We start from the raw sequence: 19,129 nt of genomic DNA, 5'->3' as shown, positions 1-19,129 counted from the left end.
AAATATTTCACAAAAACCGCTTAACACTTTAGCAAAAAATTTTTTTTTTTTAAATTATTAAGAGACAACCCTAATTTCTATCTTCTTCTCCTTCATCGTTCTCTCCTCCTATACCTCTCTATTCTTCTTTTCTCCTCTCTCGCTTACTCTCTTCCTCTGATTATGCAACCCTAGATCTATTAGATTTTATCAGTTTCGCTTCAGATTTCAGATCCATTATCTCTTTGTCACCCTCGCTTTCATCCCCAAATTTATCTTATTCTTCTTCAATTTGATGAAATCTTCAGTCTCCATCTTCGTCGGTGGTCTGAGATAGCCTTAAACCATAAATTTAATTTCGGTGGCTGAAACGTAGGTGAAACCCAAACCATCTTCGTCGCTTGGTTCTTCGTAGCTGAAAGGTTTCTCGATCAATTGCTTAATCCTTCTCCCTCCGACTCCCGTCTTTCTCTTTCTCTCGGCTCCATATGTACGATTTTGTTAGGATTCACTAGATTTATTAGCAATTGTAGATGAATTTGGGTTAGATTGATTTAGCAGTGAGATAATGATTTCGATTTAGAAAGCAAAAAGTCTCCATCGAGTTCTTCTAGTGAGTTTTTACATATCTATTTTCATACATCATAGAACTCTCCCTTTTTCTACTCTAATATCTTACTTGTTTCCCAGATACAATGAATCCTCAAATACTTCCAGAGCTCTTTTCCATTTAGTGAGAGTGGCAAGAGAGCAAAGCTCAAGAAATAACCAAGAGAGGTCTGTCTTTCCGCTTTTTCTTTGTTTTTTTTTCAATGAACATGATGGAGTCTTTACTCACGTAGTTCTTAGGATTCAAGCAAACCATGCCTTATTTATGGACTGTCGCAATGTCTCCTCTTTGGTATATATGTGCAGTCTTTGAAAAATGTTTGCAATTGTTCATGTTTACTCTATTAAGATGTCGTTACTTTTCTCGTTTTCTCATTGCTGCTTCAAATGGTTCATGTGTACTCTATTAAGATTTGTTAGGATGTGATCTTTAAGAATTTAATTTGGTTACTTTAGTCTAGGTTGTTGCGACTTAGATAACGATTACTCTACAGATTTGTAATGTTAATGGTAATGTTTCATACTTGATCCTTTATTGGAGTCTGTTTTTTATGGCTTCTGATGATTGTGGAAGTGGAAATAGCTTTCCAGATTGATGGCTGCAGGTTTTGATTTTCTGTTACAGGTTTTAGTTTATGAATTTTCAGGTTTTGGTTTCTAAATTTGCAAGTTTTGGTTGTCTAAGTCACAAGTTTTGGGTTTCTCTGGTTAGCTACTACATTTTTATTTCATACACACGTTATTTTTTTTTAACTTACATGGGTTCTGTTTTTGACAGTGAAGGGACAAAAGGTTAATACTAGTCCTAGCTAGTAATTGTACTCTCATGTGCTTGGATTCATTGAGAAAGCAGGAGATAAAGAAAGGCTTTTGAAGTGGAGTTTGAGTGATACCTGGAATGGGTATAGATTCTTACTATCACTTAATCTTGTTTAGATCTGTTTCTCGTCTTGTGTGTTATATACGTATAATCTAATCTTTTGTGTATTTAGCAATCACAAATGTGGTAACAATCTCTACGATCCTGAAGCACAATGGACTAGCAACATAGAAGAGTAAGTAAAATTTCCTTTCTTATCATCAACGTTTATTTTTTGTAAATCATAATTCAGTAATCTGTTTTCCCTTTGTTCCATGTTTGCCAACAGAGGTGTTAACGTTGTTGACTGTGGGAATGAAAGACAAGAACAAAGGAAGCATGGTCCAGAAGGCTAAGGCAAGTTTCTTTTAATATTTTTTTTAAGGCTGGTGAATAAGCTACAACAGAAGCTGTTTAGGTCATTGGATTGTCTTTGAAGTCTGATGCTAAAAAGACCATCATGAATCTCAGGTTCCCTCTTTTTCTCACGGTTTTCTAGCCATTATCTTGTAGAAGTAATTGAGAAAGTCACTTGCTTTTACTCATACAAAGACATCCAACTTCAAAAAGAGAACTGAACTGCAGAGGATATAGAGAAGGCAGTGAAATGAGAATTGCTTGGAATGAGACATCATCCTAAGTCCTTGGAGGGAGGGAAAGAGCAAACCAATGGAGTTCTTTGTTTAGTCCATCTGAATTGCAGTACTTATGACGTTGTTTATGACCTTTGTTTTTATAACAAATGGTGTTAAATGCTGAACTATTTTGTAAAATTACAATTATGTATTTTTTGATGATCTATGAAAAGAAATGTGCTTTCAACAAATTGGTTTTGTAGCATATAATTATTTGGATTTTAAATTTATAGATTTAAAATAATTTTGCAATTCATCATTTTATAATGTAGCACATAAAATTTGCTACACAAAAATATAATATAGCAAAAATTATGAGTTATAAAAAATTATATTAAAGCATTCGATTAGTGCTATACTAGAAGGACTTATAATAGCACGACAAAAAATGCTTTTGTATGGGTGATACCTACTATAGCTGCCGAGAACATAGCGTTTGTGAATTCGCTATCTATAACGTAAGATAGCATATTTTTAGCGCTATCAATGAACAAATTTCTTGTAGTGGCAACACCATAACCATCATTTCCAAATAATATAAATGTCTTGTTAACTACACGAAGTATTTCTTTTTTTTGTCAACTACATGAAGTATTTTCATTAATTTTTTTTTAAAACTAATAAGTTAAATAAAACTATATAATATATCAATGTAAACTATATATGTACATTATAACTATTCTAACTTTAAAATTTTAATGTAATAAAGACTAAACTAGTTCCATAAAAAATATATGTGTTCATTAAAAATTTGTTAATTAACTTAAACCTATAATGAACATGTATAATTTAAGTAAGTGACACTTTTAAAAATTTAGTTAAATTAATTTCATATAAAACATATGTGTGCATTAAGAATTAGTTAATTAATTTAACTTAAAATTATAAGGGATACTCCATATATAGAATTTAAACTTTAAAAGTTATAATGCATATATATAATTAACAATAGTGTATTATTTACTTTTAGTTATTTTTTCATTTTGTAATTTAGTTTTAAAAAAATGATGGAAATATTTCGTGTAGTTAACAATACATTTATATTATCTGGAAATGATGGTTATGGTATATATAATTTACATTGATATATTATATAGTTTTATTTAACTTATAGTGATGTATAATTTAACTAAGTGACTATTTTAAATTTTTAACAATTTAATATAATAAATATTAAATTAGTTAAATTAATTTAACTTAAAAGTATAATGCATTAAAAGTTATAATATATATATATAATTTATAATAGTGTAATATTTACTTTTTAATTATTTTTTATTTTTTAATTACTTTTTTTAAAAAAAAATTTGATGGAAAATACTTCGTGTAGTTGACAAAAAAAAGAAATACTTCGTGTAGTTAACAAGACATTTATATTATCTGAAAATGATGGTTATGGTGTTGCACACATAACCGATGATAGTTCGGGGATGTCCGTATGTAATACCAATAGTTCGTGTAGTTAGCGAGACATTAAAATAGTTTGCATGTGTGGTGATGTGTTGGCGTATAATTCGTGTAGCTGGCAATGATTTTTCCTTAACAATATGAGAAAAACCATAAGCATGAAAAAATTATGAACAAAGATGAGATTGTAAAGTGCAAAATATTTCCTCAAAATAGCTATATGTCCACTATTACAATCTTTAGTATAATATGATGAAGTGTAAATAGGAAAAACATAAGTAAAGGCATAAGAAGAAGAGAGGATGGTGAATGAATGAATAATGTAATAATAGCGATCTTTGACAAAAAAAAAAAAATGTAATAATAGCGATGTTTTGTGGTTCTGGGACTTGTGTTCGTTGAAATCTCTTAACCACTGCCGCCATAAAAACAAGGGAAAATAACTAGAATGACCTTTATATGGGGATTAATAACTAGAATGACTCATATCTTTTAATAATAACCCGTGTTCAAAAAATCGCTAGGCGCTAGTCGGGCGGTGAGGGTGCGCCTAGCGCCTAGCAAGAAAATCGGGGATTACACGGGGATTAATCGGGGATTAGTTTTAGGGCTATTTAATATTTTAAAAACATATTAATCAATTATAATTAAGAAATTTATATAATATTGTTTTTAAAATTGTATTAAAAACATGAAAACAAGATTTTAATTTCAAATTTATGATTTTTATACAAATTACGAACATAAGTAGGACGTTTTGAATTTTAGATGAAAAAAAAAGTAAAAAAAAAAAAAAAAATTGGGCTAGGCGCCGTCTAGGCGGGCTAGGCGGCCGCCTAGGCGGTCTAGGCGGCCGCCTAGGCGGTCTAGGCGGACAAAAAATCGGATCTCCGATTTTTCTCACCGATTTGGACAAAATCGCCGCGGTGCTCCTCCGATCAGCGCCTAGGCGGCCGCCTAGGCGGCTAGGCGGCCGATTTTTAGAACGAAAACACTCTAGATTTAAGTTGTCGCAGATTTATTTGGTCTCTAGATTTAAGTTGTCGCAGATTTATTTGGTCTCTAGATTTAAGTTGTCGCAGATTTATTTGGTCTCTAGATTTAAGTTGTCGCAGATTTATTTGGTCTCTAGATTTAAGTTGTCGCAGACTTATTTGGTCTCTAGATTTAAGTTGTCACAGACTTATTTGGTCCCTATTTTCATCATTGTGGTGTAGATTGAATATTGGAAGGCCTATCGAACATTAAGACATGCTAGAAATCTGGTAAGAGGCAGTCCTGAAAGTGGGTATGAGCTACTACCTGCATACTTATACATGATAAAGAGAGCAAATCCCGGAACACATGCGCGACTTGAAGTTGATGAGAATCAAAGATTCAAGTATTTGTTTCTAGCATTTAGTGCAAGCATCAATGGATTTCCATACATGCGGAAAGTGGTGGTTGTTGATGGTACATTTTTGCAAGGAAAGTACAAAGGGAGACTTCTTACCGCTACAGCTCAAGATGGTAATTTTCAGATATTTCCTGTTGCTTTTGCGGTGGTTGACACAGAAAACGATGAATCGTGGGAATGGTTCTTCAGACAACTCAGTTGTGTGATTCCTGATGACGAGGGCCTTGCCATGATTTCAGATAGGCACCAATCAATTGCAAAAGCTATTGCAACAGTATATCCGAAGTCAAGTCGTGGGATATGCACATACCATTTATATAAGAATATATTGGTCCGTTTTAAAGATCGGGAAGCGTTTGGTTTGGTGAAAAAGGCAGCCAATGCTTATAGACTTGTTGATTTTCAGACAATATTCGATCAAATTCAATCGCTACATCCAGAACTTCATAGTTATCTCCAAAGAGCTGATGTACGCTTGTGGACACGTGTGCATTTCCCTGGAGATAGATACAATCTTCTGACAAGTAACATTGCTGAGTCGATGAATAACGTTCTGTCTCAAGCTAGGAGTTTGCCTATCGTACAACTGTTAGAAGTTGTGAGATCCATGATGACAAGATGGTTTTCAGATCGAAGGATTGATGCAATGAAAATGAAAACATCTCTTACCCGTGGAGCAGAAAAATTGCTTGAGGTAAACAACAGATTTTTTAACTGCAGATTTGTTTGTTTTTTCTACAGATTTAATGTTATTGTATTTTGTTTTGACAGAATCGTGTTGAACATGCAAAACTTCTAAGAGTTCAAGATATTGATGCTTCCCAAGTGCAAGTGACAAGTGGATCATCCTTACATGTTGTAAATCTGAGAGATAAAAAGTGTTCATGTCGTAGGTTTGACTTGGAGAAGTTGCCATGTGCGCACGCAATAGCAGCAGCTGAAAGTAGAAAGATCTCCCGTATATCAATTTGTCATTCCTACTTTCAGAAGACGTACTTGTATAACTCCTATTCCACAGCCACCATCTCTTCTCTGTCGCCGAGTGTCGCGGAGCAGTACCATTGAAATGTTCCATATAAGATTCATGAAACATGAAGGTCTTCTTGTTGTAATTCTTGAAATCTGAAACCATTATACTACTGAACCATTGATCCATGAAGCCTACCCTCTTGCGAAAAGGTGAATCCTTACGCATTGACCTTTTACGAAACATGGTCATTGCATCATCCATATGCTGGAAAACAAAAACAATGTAAACATATTAAAAAATCTGTGACCGCAGTTCTTTTTAAAGAAAGTCAGTGGTCATAGTAAAACAAATTGGTAAAAGAATCTGTAGTTTTTTTAAAAACAAGTCTGTGGTGGTGGTAAAACAAATCTGTGATGAAAACTAAAAATCTATAGCCAAAGAAAAACAAAAGAAACAAAAGAGAGTAGTAATATACTAACAGAATCACGCAACCATCCGTAATCGTGTTTAGGCCACTGATCCCTAGGAGTAATAATCTCCTTGTAGAACTTCACATTTGTATTGACGCTGCCAAGGGGTTGCTCCCTAAAAAAAAAACAAGGTAGATGATGAACATTAAGTCAGAAAATAGGTTTATGTTTAGTATGTGAAAGAGAACAAATGAACACATACTCATCATCATTGATGTATTCCATTAATTTGCGCAGTTTGCTTTCTTCAACCATCTCCATAGGATCGTAGTCGTACAATGAGGTAATAACACCTGGGATGATGCGTTTGACAGTTGAGTTTCCAATGTATGGTAACTTCTGAGAATTGGCTAACTTTGGCACTCGTTTGGTCAGTGGTGTTGTGTCATCTAGGAGGTTGGAGTGTAAGAAAGCAACCACATTCTTAACCGCCTTATCAGCGATGTCTTCTTCATCACCACTTGATGCCATTGTATGCTCCTCTATGAAATGTTTTTCAGTTACATCTTCAATATCGCTTCCATAGTCGATGTTTTGGTTTTTAGCCTTCTCATGCTTTTTGACGACCTCCTTCTCTTTCTTCACAACAACCTTTTTCATTTCTTCAATCTTTCTTCCCCTTTTTACCGATGCAATATTCTTAACAACTTGTTTAAGAGGAATGTCATCAGGATCCTGTAAAATCCCCTTCGTTTCAACTACCATCCACGACTGCACATTTAACCAACCAAAAATGTAAAGCTGACTTGTGTTAAATCAAACAAAACTCTCAAACTTAAAAGATTAATCTGCCATAACTAACCGTGGATGTTTTACTATTCACTTCATCAGCTTGACCCTTCACTTCTCCCTCTTGCAGCTGTTTGATAGCTTCCTCCATTTTAGCAAACTTGGTTTTACATGTTTGATCAACCATATTGACTTTTCCATCAATGTTTCCAACTTGGTTGCCCAAATTTGCTAGTGTCTCGTTGATTGTTTTCAGCATTGTTAGGAGCTGTGGACATATTAAAAACCAAATAAGTGAACACTTCAAAACAAATCAGTGAACATATCAAAATAAATCTGTGAACATATCAAAACAAGTCTGTGAACATATCAAAATAAATCTGTGGTCAACAAAACAAATCGGTGAACATATCAAAATAAATCTGTGAACATATCAAAACAAGTCTGTGAACATATCAAATTAAATCTGTGGTCAAACTAACAAGTATGTGTCTTAGAACACACTAACCTCTGAATCTTGTTCACTTATTTTGACCTTCTTCTTAGCAGGAAGTGACTCTTTTTCTTCTCCAGAATCCTAGACACATTTTTCAAAACAAATCTGTGATCAACAATTCAAACTGTGAACATATCAAAATAAATCTGTGAACATATCAAAACAAGTCTGTGAACATATCAAAATATATCTGTGGTCAACAAAACAAATCAAAATAAGTGAACACTTCAAAACAAATCGGTGAACATATCAAAATAAATCTGTGAACATATCAAAACAAGTCTGTGAACATATCAAAATAAATCTGTGGTCAACAAAACAAATCGGTGAACATATCAAAATAAATCTGTGAACATATCAAAACAAGTCTGTGAACATATCAAAATAAATCTGTGGTCAAACTAACAAGTATGTGTCTTAGAACACACTAACCTCTGAATCTTGTTCACTTATTTTGACCGTCTTCTTTTTAGCAGGAAGTGACTCTTTTTCTTCTCCAGAATCCTAGACACATTTTTCAAAACAAATCTGTGATCAACAATTCAAAACTGTGGACATACTTAAAATAAGTCTGTGGACATATCAAAACAAATCAGTGGTCATATCAATTTAAGAGACATGTAAAAACTTGCCTCTGAATTTAGGTCAACACCTTTGATCTTCTTGTTCTTCTTCTTAGCAGGAAGAAACTTTTTTTCTTCTTCAGAATCCTATACAGATATTCCAAATCAAATCTGTGGACATATTTAAAACAAGTCTGTGTGAGCAAATTTGTATCCTAGTAAACACAAACCTCTGATTGTTGTTCAGATCTTTTGATCTTTTTCTTCTTAGCAGGAAGAGAATTCTTTTGCTTCTTAACTCTCTCTACTACAGGCCAACCATTTGGATCCAAACGGTCTTCAATGATATCTTCAATCAACTTGTGAAGTAATGGGTCCCGGTTATTTGCATCATCGTCACTCCACTTAGGGTACATATCATGTAATGCAACAGGAACCATATGCCTCACACGAACCTACATATAAGCAAATCATCAAACATATTAACAAGTCTGTGGGCAATACAACAAATCTGTGGTAATTAGTCGTGATTTTTAACCAAATTTGTGGTCATATAAACAAAAGTCTGCAGTATTTCATACCTCCCCATGTTCAATCTTCTCATCTGTTATGAAGTCTCGAAAGAGGAATCTCGGACGAGATCCTATCCAGTTAAGTAATGGTGGACCCGGAGAGGTTTCCCTTCTGTTGCCATACAATTCTGCTAAACCGGGAACAGATTCAAACACCCATATAAACAACGCATGAACACATCCATGCAATGTGTAACTGGTCCCTTCGTAGTTAACAACTTTAATCGAGCCTACCAATTCAGTAAAACCAACTCTCCCCCACTGGTATTTTTCAAAGCTCTCTGGATCTAACACTCTTTTCGCAAAACTCAAAGGTATCCTTGATCCGTGATTGTAGCCATATATTCCAACTTGTAGGAGAAATAACCTTCCTAGCATCATCTTCTTCTCCTCACTCCAACCCTTCTCGTGGCAAATGTCTAGAGCAGATTTCAGCTCATCCAAAGTAGGTCCATTCGCAGTACTAACTTTCATTTCCTTCCAAAACTCTCTATGGTCAGCATCGAACTTGTCCAATGGGTCAAATGGATCACAATTTAAACCTGTGATTTCTTCGAATTCATGTAGCGAAAATCTCATAGGTTGACCATTAAGAACAGACCAAAACTCATGGATGGAAGGGATACTCAACTGATTCGTAAGGAAGTAATGTACAATCTGCGCTGACCAGATATACTTCTCTTCATAAAGCTTAAGAAACACCCCAAGTGATGATTCCTTCAATTTACTCCACACTTCATTTCCTAATTTCTTTTCCAAGTTATCAAAGCCACTCAAATAACAACCATGGTTCATGCTCTTTTTTTGTATCGGAGATTTCCCTTCTTCATATTGTCGAGGAGGGTAAGACGCCATTCGTTCCTACATATACACGAAAACAAATCTGTGAGCTGCAAATTTAGTTACTCAACAATTAAGTCTGCAATCACAAACAAGACACGCTGCAAACTTCTAACAAATCTGTGAGAACTCTGTTAGTTAAGAACCTGTGGTAAACAAATTCTGTTGGTAAATAAATCTGTGTGAACTTCCAAACAAATCAGTAAAAACAACTAAAATCTGAAATCAAAACATCCTAATTAATTAAATCTGCAGGCAAGCACAAAAAATAAATCTGTGGGTACTCTATGAATTTTATTAAAAAATATGTGGTAAACAAACTTCGTGGGTAAACAAATCTGTACTACTATCAAATAAATCAGCCACAACGAACTACAAAATCAGTAAAAATAAACTAAAATCTGAAATCAAAGCATCAAAACTAAATCTGCAACCACAAGAAACAAATTTGTGGGTACTTTTTGACGCAACCATCTGATTTTGCGATTAGGCCACTGATTTCTAAGAGTAATCTCCTTGTAGAACATTAATCTGAGAATCAGAGAGAGACAAATCCAAAAAATCTCTAAAAACAGAACACAAAGAGAAGAGAAAATAATAGAACTCACTGTAGATTCACCGGAAAAGAGGACGCCGTCGGAGAAGACACAAAATCTGTCGTCGAAGAAGAGAGGACGACTCGCGCGAGAAGACAACGCCGGAGAAGACGAGTCGACGAAGAAGATGAGTCGCCGACGACACAAAATCCGGCAACGAGAAGAAGAGAGGCCTCGCCGGAGAAGATGATATGCTCACCGGAGAAGAAACGTTGGGAGTAATTTTCAAGCTTTTAGGGTTTGGGTTTTGTGGGTGTCGTTTGGGTTTTCTGTTTGTGATTTTGTCTTTATTAAAATGTTTTATTTTTATTTCTTTTTTTTTAATTAAGCTAAAATGGCAATTTCGTTAATATAAACTAAAATCAGGTTAGAATGTCTTTTTACAAAAGATTTGAATCATTCTAATTATTCATTCCAAAACAGAGTCATTCTAGTTATTTCATATAATATATGGTTATTCTGAGTAATTTTCACTAAAAACAAATCTTGAAATTTATTCATCACCTTTTTGTAATGAGGCTACTAAAACACGAATTGCATAATTTTTCCAAACTTGTATTATATAAAAGCAAACTCATTAACAGTTTAGTACAAAAACTCCAATCATCATTTAAGTATTATTGGAAGCGTTTCTTGGTGGGATGAAATTCAGATATTGAGACGAAATTTTACATATTTCTAAGATTTATTTACATTTAAACTTTTTTGTAGTTTAATTGGTTAATATAGGGATATTAGTGTAGATAATAAATGATTAAAACAAAACTTCTCTTATTAAAATGTTACTAGATTTTAATCCGCGAGACAATTTTTTTTAAAATTAATGATTTTTAAAATTTAATGGTTATATATTATATATAAAAATTTGCAAATTGTATCATTTTATAAGATATTTATATTTTATAGTTTATAATTGTTGTTAAGTAACGGTATACTACAAGACAATTTTTGTTTTATATAATGTTATTTTAATTAGTATCATTCGATATGTCAAATATTTGTGGTGTTAAAAAAGTAACAAAATGAAGATTTAACTCATATTGAAGCAGCGTGTTAATGATGTTTTAAATTTTTTTAATTCAAACTCATCCCGTCATATAACTCCGTCCTGCAATATAACCTCGTTTTGCAATATAATCCTACAATATAATCGTCCCATCTTATTTTAACTCTATTTATATGTTCAAATGTTCTTAATATTAGAAACTAATTATTGATGTGAAATATATGAATTATAATATTTAAAACTTCTTAAAAACTCGTCCCGTTATATAATCCTGTCTACCAATATAACATGTCTCGTGTTATTGTAACTCTTTATATATGTTCATAATATTATAAACTTTTTATTGATTTTAAATATATGAATTATATTATTTAAAACTTTTTAAAATTTTAAAATTTAACATTTCTGGTAAAATTAAGCAGTTAAACTAAAAAAACCGAATGAAACGGTATATTATTTTAAATTTGGATGCATATTAAGTTGAGCTTCTTGTTCATTCGGATTCGGATTCATTTTAATATTATTTCTAATATGTTTCTGAATCAATATCTAAACATTTTAGTCGATATGGGACGTTGAACACACTTCTTTTTCTTCAATTGATATATCCGTTTTATCGGATTGGATACCGAATTTATCGGATAATAAGCAGGTGCGGACCCTCTTACAAGAAAGGTGGGTCATCTGACCCGGGTAAACTAATCAAATACATTTTAGTATTTTCCAAGTAGCTGACCCATCTAAACCTGGGTTCAAGCATCCCAAATTACATATTTACTTTTTTTTTTTTCGTTTCAACTTAAATGCATGTTTTTTTTGTCTTATATACTCTAAAAATAAAATAAAAACTAACAGCGGTTTATATACCCTTTTTCATTTGCTTATGAAAGTTTTTTTTTTTTAATATTGAACCGGGTAGAATTTATTTCTGGGTCCGCTACTGATAACAAGTTAATCCACCTGCAAACAAATGTATAGATAATGATAAAGTTTTGTAGAAGATAAATATTAAGTATTATATGTGTCACTAGTCTTTGATAAAAAAGCCAAATTGCATGATAATAGGACTTCTTAGAAGAAAAAAACCCTAAACCTAGCGAGTGAATATTTTAAGCTCGGCGAAAAACTATCCTCCTCCAAACCCTCGAAGACCGTTCATCCGTCTCCGCCGTCCGTTTGTTTCGTCAGTGAGTTTTTAAATAGTTCTTTCATTCTCTAGATTCTCTTATTTGGTGAAGAAAACAAAAAAAATCTCTTCTACGTAATTTTCTTATCTTAATGCATGTCTCTGTTACATTGACGATTTAGGTTCACTTGTATCAATTTCAGTTTCACAAATAGAATTTTTTTATAACTCTGAAATATGGGTAGAACTATGTGAAGCTCGTAAGGTATTTGATGTCATTTCTCAAACTCGGTCATTATCTCTATCTCTGGAACTTCTTCATAAATATAAACTATGATTTTTGGTTATTGTCTACTTTTAAATATAAGTTTTAACATATCTCTCTTTCTATGTGTTCGATCAGCAAATAGAACGATTATGATTTCAGATTTCATCCCCGATGGACTCGTCCTCGAGATATTGTCGCGATTGCCAGCAAAGTCAATCGCGAGGTTTCAGTGCGTGTCGAAGCTATGGGCATCAATGCTTAGTCTTCCATATTTCACAGAGTTGTTCCTGACCCGGACCTCTGCTCAGCCACGTCTCTTATTCGCCATCGAAAAAAGGGGTTCGTGGAGCTTCTTCTCGTTGCCTCAGCAGTATGAGAAGTCATCTTCGTCTCTAGTATTAGCTGCCGAATATCATATGAAGTTCCCTCCAGACAATATGCAGATAAATATACGTAGTAACCACTGGTTTCCATGTGTCTATGCCTCTGGTTTGATCTTTTTCTACGGTATGTTGATCAAAGAGAAGGGTCACTATGGAGTGCCTGTTATATGTAACCCTATAACAAGACGGTATGCGGTCTTACCTTATCTGCAAAGGTACCAAATGCCGTATACCTTTTTCGGGTTTGATCCGATTGACAAGCAATTCAAGGTTTTGCTCATGGATTATCCATTTGGTCTTGATCATCATAAAATTCTGACAGTAGGAAAGGGAGACATGAGTTGGAGAAGGATTAAATGTTCCTTAAAACATTCTATTATGAGTAAAGGGATATGCATTAATGGGGTTTTGTATTACTTAGGTGAGACGTCTGCTGATAATCCGCTCATAGTTTGTTTTGATATTAGCTCTGAGAAATTCAAATTTATTCACCGGGAAAGCTCTTGTCAATTGATAAACTACAAGGGTAAATTAGGTGTGATTTATCGTGATTATTTCGCTAATGATGCCATTGAGTTGCGTGTGTGGATTCTAGAGGATGTCGAGAAACATGAATGGTCTAAATATGCCTACTCTTCGAGGGATAATAAATTCTTGGCTCATTTCGATTCCATTGTTGGAGTGACTGCTACGGGTGAAATAGTTTTGTCGATGGCTGATTATAGGTTCAAGCAACCGTTTTATTTTTGCTACTTCAATCCCGAAAGAAACACTTTCCAACGTGTTTATATCGAAGGTCTTGGAGAATACCAACGCCGCAATCATAGTAGAGTCTACGTCTTTGCAAACCATGTTGAGGATCTTAATGTTAACGATTCAAACCTACTCAAGTCAAGCATCTATGCTCCATATGTGAAGATAGAAGAAGAAGAAGAGGAGTAAAAAAATCTGAAGAAGAAGATGAAGAAGAATCACAATTGAAGAAGAAGAAAACTGAATCGGAGAAGATCATTAGAGTTAGGTGAAAGCAACGGGCATATCATTTTGTGCTCTTATCTACCAGTTTGTACTCTTGAGTTATGTACCCTTTTATAATTTAATAAATCAAGTTTTCTTCTATAAATATATATATATATATATATATATATATATATATATATATATATATATATATTGATTAGATAATTAAATCAGTTAAGCGACGACGTAACTCTTAATTTCGTTTGCGTGATCTAGGTTATACGCTTGGTAGATTCTTCTGAGAAGCATGCATGTTGACTGTTATCTGCAATACCGTCTCAATCTATTGAAGGGCCCTTGGCAAATGCCTATAGGTAGAGACGGATATCCGGTTGTCGATTTTCACATACTAATTAATCAATTTTATCAAAGATCTCTTTTTTGAAAAATCAGAGCAAAAACATTGAGAACGACGAATGAATATAATTCTTTAGTTCTCTAATGCTAAATGAGGTTTTGAGTTACATAAAGAAGCTCTTCGATAATGTGTTGGATTTATGAAAATAGAAAAAACCCACAATGAAGAAATCGTATGGAGATTCCCTCGACATCCACAAAGGTAATCTCCGTAAAGGCATTTGAAAGTGTTAATTTGAGGAGTAGCCGAAAATTCAAAGTGTAATAGTGAGATCATGTAACATTACATTTGGGTTTTAAATAAAATTTTAGTTAATTTTTTTAGATCTCCTGTCCACGTTATTCGTGTGTTGGAATAATTTTTCATAATCAATAGATCTAAAGTGTTAAAATCGACCAATACAATTTTTTTTTGTTTTGATTCTTGTATGTCTTTTTGAGTTTTTATATTTATAATTATTTCTTTGAATAATTTGCATAGTTTGACCTTAAAAGAATTATAATAGAGGGCATTGATGAGAATCAGAACAATAACGGTTTAAAGTTTTTCAAACAGAGATACAAGTACATTCTCCATTATTAAGGCAAGCATAATAATAATCTTTAAGGCATTGATGAGAATCAGGACAATCACTATCAGTCTTGCATCTTCTCGCCTTGGTCGGCTCAGTCTCAACTTTTAGGCGCGAACAATGGCATATTCCAAGAATACACTTCGCACCTACATCTTGACATCGCCGGTCACACTCTTCATCTGTCTTGCATAATTTGGCTTGAACTCCAAAGATACCCACCAACAACGTACCTATTAATTGCAAATACATATACCATATTTTATTCGGTCTTTTAGATCGATGAATCAAAATGTAAGAGATATATAAAGTATATAGAGAGAAGCTAACATGAGAGATAGAAGCCGAAAATGATGAAGATTGTTGTTTTCAATGCCGCCATGTTTTTGATATGAGGATGATCAGTTTATGGTTTAGAGTTTATAAACACGTTTTTGATATTATTACATGGAGATTTCGATGCTTAAATATTGTGCCTTGGAGCATGAAAATGGCAATTTATTTAACGCATAGGACGACTTTGATAAACAAGATATGTTTTTTGCTATAATTGGTGATGTTACTAAGGAAACAAATTAGGAGAAATTTACATTCCTAAATTGTTTTACTATTTAAAGTAATTTTTGATATAATTCCTTCTTATTCCTAATTTTGTACCATAAATAGAACTAATATTGATGTATATAAGGTCCACGTGATTCATCTTTTTCATTTGGAATCATATAACATATTCTCACCAAACTAGATAAGAATCAAAAAGATTGCACATATTTTTTTTTCAAATTTTGCAAGATTTTTCCTCTCTTGTAAGTAAACCATTTTAATTTGTTGAAGCAATAAAACCTTTCAACCAAAAAACGAAAAATTTGAGGCATGAAATTAAATTAGTATTTTGAGAATTTGAATTTATTCGCTAAATCATCAGGTACTTCGAAAGAAACACTCAAGAGAGAGAACATATATGGACGTTGTGTTATAAAGAGTTTAAGTATTAAAAAAATAACTATGATTAATAATAAACTAGAAAACCATTTTCATTATAACAAAAAAAAATATTTTAACAAAAACAAAACTGTAATATTAGGACTTGTGATTAAATTGGATCAAATTCAAATATTTGAATCTAATGGATTTTGACCTTCTCGAATATGAATACTTTTTAGTTTCAGAATGAAGATAACATATACTAAGATGTTTTCTTTATAGTTTCGTAAGACTAATGGGTGTTGATGACTAAAAGTCTAAAATGAAAAAAATAACCAATGAATTATCTTGGAATTCTTGAACCCATTTGACAATATTTCTTGGTCGGATAACTGCAAATTTTTGTTTCCAAGAGTATGGAAAATTTGGGACGAGAACGGGACATGCCTAGTGTTACGACCCAAAAACCCACTAAATCTGAAGTTTTGAAAGTTTGTTAGATATACTCTTGTTATTTAGGTTTTATGCAAAAAAAAAAAAAAAAAAAAAAAAACTTCAAGTAGCCATTTTCTACAATTTTATCCTCTATTTCTGAATATACAAATCAATTTTACTAATTCAAAAATAATACGCAATATAATACTCAAATATGAATAGTCGAATGTTGTTGCATTGCTTGTGAATTAATTAAATGGGGAAGTTATAATTGTTTTTAATATAATTATTATTAAAATTGTAGTAGCGGGATGAATATAAAAAATCCATCATCAAAGCAATGTATTATAAAAACTTTCAATCTATCAAATATATGCGATGTGTATAACGCACATTGCATAGCAAGTGGCGGTCCTAAAAAGTCGGTAAGTGTGAAGAGACAGATAGCCTGGGTGGTTGGGTACCACTGCTGCATGATTGGGTTAAATTAAACACGGATGGAGCTTCTCATGGAAATCCCGGGTTAGCCACGGTAGGTGGGGTTTTGAGGGATGGTTCAGGACACTGGATTCAAGGTTTTGCTTTAAACATAGGAATCTATCTGACTCCGTTGGCAGAGCTATGGGGTGTGTATTATGGTTATGGTCTATATCTAGTTTGGGAGAGGAAAATCCCTCGGTTGGAGCTAGAGGTAGACTCGGAGATGGTTGTTGGTTTTCTTAAGACGAGGATAAGTGACACTAGCTCATCATTTTTCATTTCTAGTACGATTGTGCTATGACTTTCTTTCTTTTTTTTGTCAATCATGCACTATATATTAATTCACGGTAGAGGACTCTCTTCTAGAGAGAGCCAATCGAGAACCGTAGAACTTACATGGGAAAAGCAAAACCGGCAACCTCTTGCACATTTCGCAAGATGATCAGCGGAAGTGTTACCACTACGAGGGATATGCTGCAAACTAAACGATGAAAACAACTCCCTGTAATACCCAAAATCCACCAATTCTATAGCAAACGTGGGCCACTCCTCCGGTTTTGAGGTCATCTCTATAAGATCTGCACAATCCGTCAACACTAGAATGCTCGTCGTCGGGATCGCCAGTAAACATTTCATCGTCCACAAAAGAGTCTCTAGTTCCGCATGGAGGGGGAAAGACTTCGACGTGAGCCCTTTAAGCCTAAGTGCACCATCCGTCCTCCAACATAAACAATCCATCCATGCCCGCTCCTAGCTTCCTCCCCATGCAAAGACCCATCTATATAGCAAACCGGTATGTCCTCGGGAATTGTCGCCACTTGCAAGCTGAGTTCCATCACGGCATGGGGTTCTTCTTGGATATTAGCTCGCCTCCATGCTCCTTCCTCATGAATCGCTAAGTCTAAAGTCTCCTGAGGTGGAACACTCAAATTCTCAAAAATCTTTTGATTGCGTGCCTTCCAAATATACCTTATAATCCATGGAAATAACCATAGACCAATATGAGAATTCCTGAAAACAGATGGGAGAGTAATGTTAGATAGAGAAACTGGAAAGGAATCGATAGACCTAGCTTTCTCCGTTCAGTGGTGGAGCTCGTGCTTCAAGGTAGGGCATTCGAATTGCAATCGATTCAAAGATGGCAAGGGAGAGTAATTGGTGTTTTGGTAGGGGAATCGTATGGGTAAGGAAGAGAGGCTGATTTAAGGCGTGGGATCAGTACAATTAATTCCAAGGAAGATAGATCGTCGTCGTTACGAAGTATTCAGGGAAGAGAGAGAGATAGGATTGAGCATGTTTGATGTGGCGTGTTTCCGTGACGTGTATGGTTCTAGAGTTTCTGATTGGCCGATAATTTCTTTTGTCTATGTGGAGGGTTTTAAAACTGTTTAAGGCAAACGAAAAACATAAATGTGCTGACGTGGCATCATGAGAAGGTTTTATAGAAATGCTGATGTGGATGGCTTGAGAGGCCTCAATGAACATCTTTTATTAGTAAGAGATTTAACATTATTGATTTTCCACATGGATGTTTTATGTCTAATATTCTAATTTTATAATATATTTTTTGATTTTGTATATTTATAATTATTGTCTTTGGATATTTTGTATAGTTTGAGCTTTAGTTCAATTTTAAGGTTTAGAATATTATATTAGATTAAGGTCATTGATCATGAGAATCAGAACAATCACGGTTTAAGGTTTCTCAAATAGAGATACAAGTACATTCTCCATTATTAAGGCATGCATAATAATAATCTTTAGGGCATTGATGAGAATCAGGACAATCACGATCGGTCTTGCATCGTATCGCCTTGGTCGGCTCAATCTCGACTTTTAGGTGCGGACATTGGCACTGTCCACGAATACACTGTGCCTCGTCATCGGAACATCGCCTCTCACACTCTCTTTTTGTCAAGCATGATGCATCGGCTTGAACTCCAAAGATATTCGCAAACAATGTACCTATTAATTGCAAACACATACCATATTTTATTTGACTTTTAGACCGAATAATCAAAATGTAAGAGATATATAGTATATAGAGAAAGCTTACATGAGATATAGAGAACAAAGATGATGAAGATTGTTGTTTTCAATGTCGCCATGTTTTTGATATGAGGATGAGTTTATGGTTTAGAGTTCATAAACTCGTTTTTGATATCTTTACATGGTGGTTTAATTTAGATGCTTAAATATTGTGTCTCGGAGCATGAAAATGACAATTTAGTTATAACGCATAGGACAATTTTGACAAATAAGATTTTGCTTTAATTGATGATATATTATCTACTAAAGTGGAAATATTTGTGTGTGATTTAAATAGTGTTTTAATGACTTTAAATGTTATGTAGAATGTGTTATTAGTTTTTGATTTGTAAAAAGTCTTCTAAGATCTTCATAAATCTGGGTTTATTGAATTAAGAATTTTATAAAG

General features: G+C 33.7%; 4 protein-coding genes and 2 long non-coding RNA genes across 10 annotated transcripts; 3 read left to right on the top strand and 3 right to left on the bottom strand.

Annotated features, from left to right (window-relative positions):
- The first annotated feature begins 76 nt into the window (after positions 1–76).
- Positions 77–1,754, top strand: LOC110224566. 5 transcript variants are annotated; one of them, XR_002329054.1, is made up of 6 exons: positions 77–592; positions 670–756; positions 1,236–1,295; positions 1,367–1,490; positions 1,581–1,643; positions 1,737–1,754. It is a non-coding gene; the product is annotated as an uncharacterized LOC110224566 (long non-coding RNA). The 5 variants fall into 5 exon arrangements; XR_002329056.1 differs by lacking the exon at positions 1,236–1,295 and having other exon boundaries at positions 79–592; positions 1,372–1,490; XR_002329053.1 differs by lacking the exon at positions 1,236–1,295 and having other exon boundaries at positions 80–469.
- A 56-nt stretch (positions 1,755–1,810) lies between these two features.
- Positions 1,811–2,258, top strand: LOC110224567. The gene is made up of 2 exons (XR_002329057.1): positions 1,811–1,918; positions 2,033–2,258. It is a non-coding gene; the product is annotated as an uncharacterized LOC110224567 (long non-coding RNA).
- A 2,465-nt stretch (positions 2,259–4,723) lies between these two features.
- LOC9330101 lies at positions 4,724–9,540 on the bottom strand. The gene is made up of 10 exons (XM_021010506.1): positions 9,312–9,540; positions 8,695–9,227; positions 8,344–8,568; positions 7,983–8,054; positions 7,563–7,631; positions 7,128–7,322; positions 6,528–7,036; positions 6,335–6,440; positions 5,882–6,119; positions 4,724–4,791 (listed from the first exon to the last, which is right to left on the bottom strand). Exons 1-10 carry the CDS (start codon positions 9,538–9,540, stop codon positions 4,724–4,726), a joined length of 2,244 nt encoding a protein of 747 aa, XP_020866165.1.
- A 2,504-nt stretch (positions 9,541–12,044) lies between these two features.
- LOC9327412 (F-box protein At1g47340) lies at positions 12,045–14,027 on the top strand. Its single transcript, XM_002893993.2, has one exon. It carries the CDS (start codon positions 12,587–12,589, stop codon positions 13,844–13,846), a length of 1,260 nt encoding a protein of 419 aa, XP_002894039.2. The 5' UTR covers positions 12,045–12,586; the 3' UTR covers positions 13,847–14,027.
- Positions 14,028–14,762: 735 nt separating this feature from the next.
- Positions 14,763–15,587, bottom strand: LOC9327411 (defensin-like protein 290). Its single transcript, XM_002891303.2, has 2 exons — positions 15,184–15,587; positions 14,763–15,086 (listed from the first exon to the last, which is right to left on the bottom strand). Exons 1-2 carry the CDS (start codon positions 15,233–15,235, stop codon positions 14,830–14,832), a joined length of 309 nt encoding a protein of 102 aa, XP_002891349.1. The 5' UTR covers positions 15,236–15,587; the 3' UTR covers positions 14,763–14,829.
- Positions 15,588–18,317: 2,730 nt separating this feature from the next.
- Positions 18,318–18,845, bottom strand: LOC9327410 (defensin-like protein 289). The gene is made up of 2 exons (XM_002891302.2): positions 18,749–18,845; positions 18,318–18,657 (listed from the first exon to the last, which is right to left on the bottom strand). The coding sequence occupies exons 1-2, from the start codon at positions 18,798–18,800 to the stop codon at positions 18,398–18,400; spliced, it is 312 nt and encodes a 103-aa protein (XP_002891348.1). The 5' UTR covers positions 18,801–18,845; the 3' UTR covers positions 18,318–18,397.
- Between the last annotated feature and the right edge of the window lie 284 nt (positions 18,846–19,129).

Source organism: Arabidopsis lyrata (assembly GCF_000004255.2).
Source record: "Arabidopsis lyrata subsp. lyrata unplaced genomic scaffold ARALYscaffold_1, whole genome shotgun sequence".
In the NCBI taxonomy this organism is placed as follows: Eukaryota; Viridiplantae; Streptophyta; class Magnoliopsida; order Brassicales; family Brassicaceae; genus Arabidopsis; species Arabidopsis lyrata.
The sequence above is the reverse complement of the archived record's forward strand: the minus strand, read 5'-3'. Positions and strand labels throughout refer to the sequence as shown.

What these genes read in the sequence shown, in the direction of transcription:
- LOC9330101 (XM_021010506.1), bottom strand. Translation starts at nt 9,540, where the DNA reads ATGGCGTCTTACCCTCCTCGACAATATGAAGAAGGGAAATCTCCGATA. An exon ending in GATCTGAACAACAATCAGAG is followed by an intron (nt 8,055 to 8,343) that starts GTTTGTGTTTAC and finishes AAATGTGTCTAG; the next exon opens with GATTCTGGAGAAGAAAAAGA. An exon ending in TAAGTGAACAAGATTCAGAG is followed by an intron (nt 7,323 to 7,562) that starts GTTAGTGTGTTC and finishes ATATGTCCACAG; the next exon opens with CTCCTAACAATGCTGAAAAC.
- LOC9327411 (XM_002891303.2), bottom strand. Translation starts at nt 15,235, where the DNA reads ATGGCGGCATTGAAAACAACAATCTTCATCATTTTCGGCTTCTATCTC. An exon ending in TTTCGGCTTCTATCTCTCAT is followed by an intron (nt 15,087 to 15,183) that starts GTTAGCTTCTCT and finishes TGCAATTAATAG; the next exon opens with GTACGTTGTTGGTGGGTATC.
- LOC9327410 (XM_002891302.2), bottom strand. Translation starts at nt 18,800, where the DNA reads ATGGCGACATTGAAAACAACAATCTTCATCATCTTTGTTCTCTATATC. An exon ending in CTTTGTTCTCTATATCTCAT is followed by an intron (nt 18,658 to 18,748) that starts GTAAGCTTTCTC and finishes TGCAATTAATAG; the next exon opens with GTACATTGTTTGCGAATATC.
- LOC9327412 (XM_002893993.2), top strand. Translation starts at nt 12,587, where the DNA reads ATGATTTTTGGTTATTGTCTACTTTTAAATATAAGTTTTAACATATCT.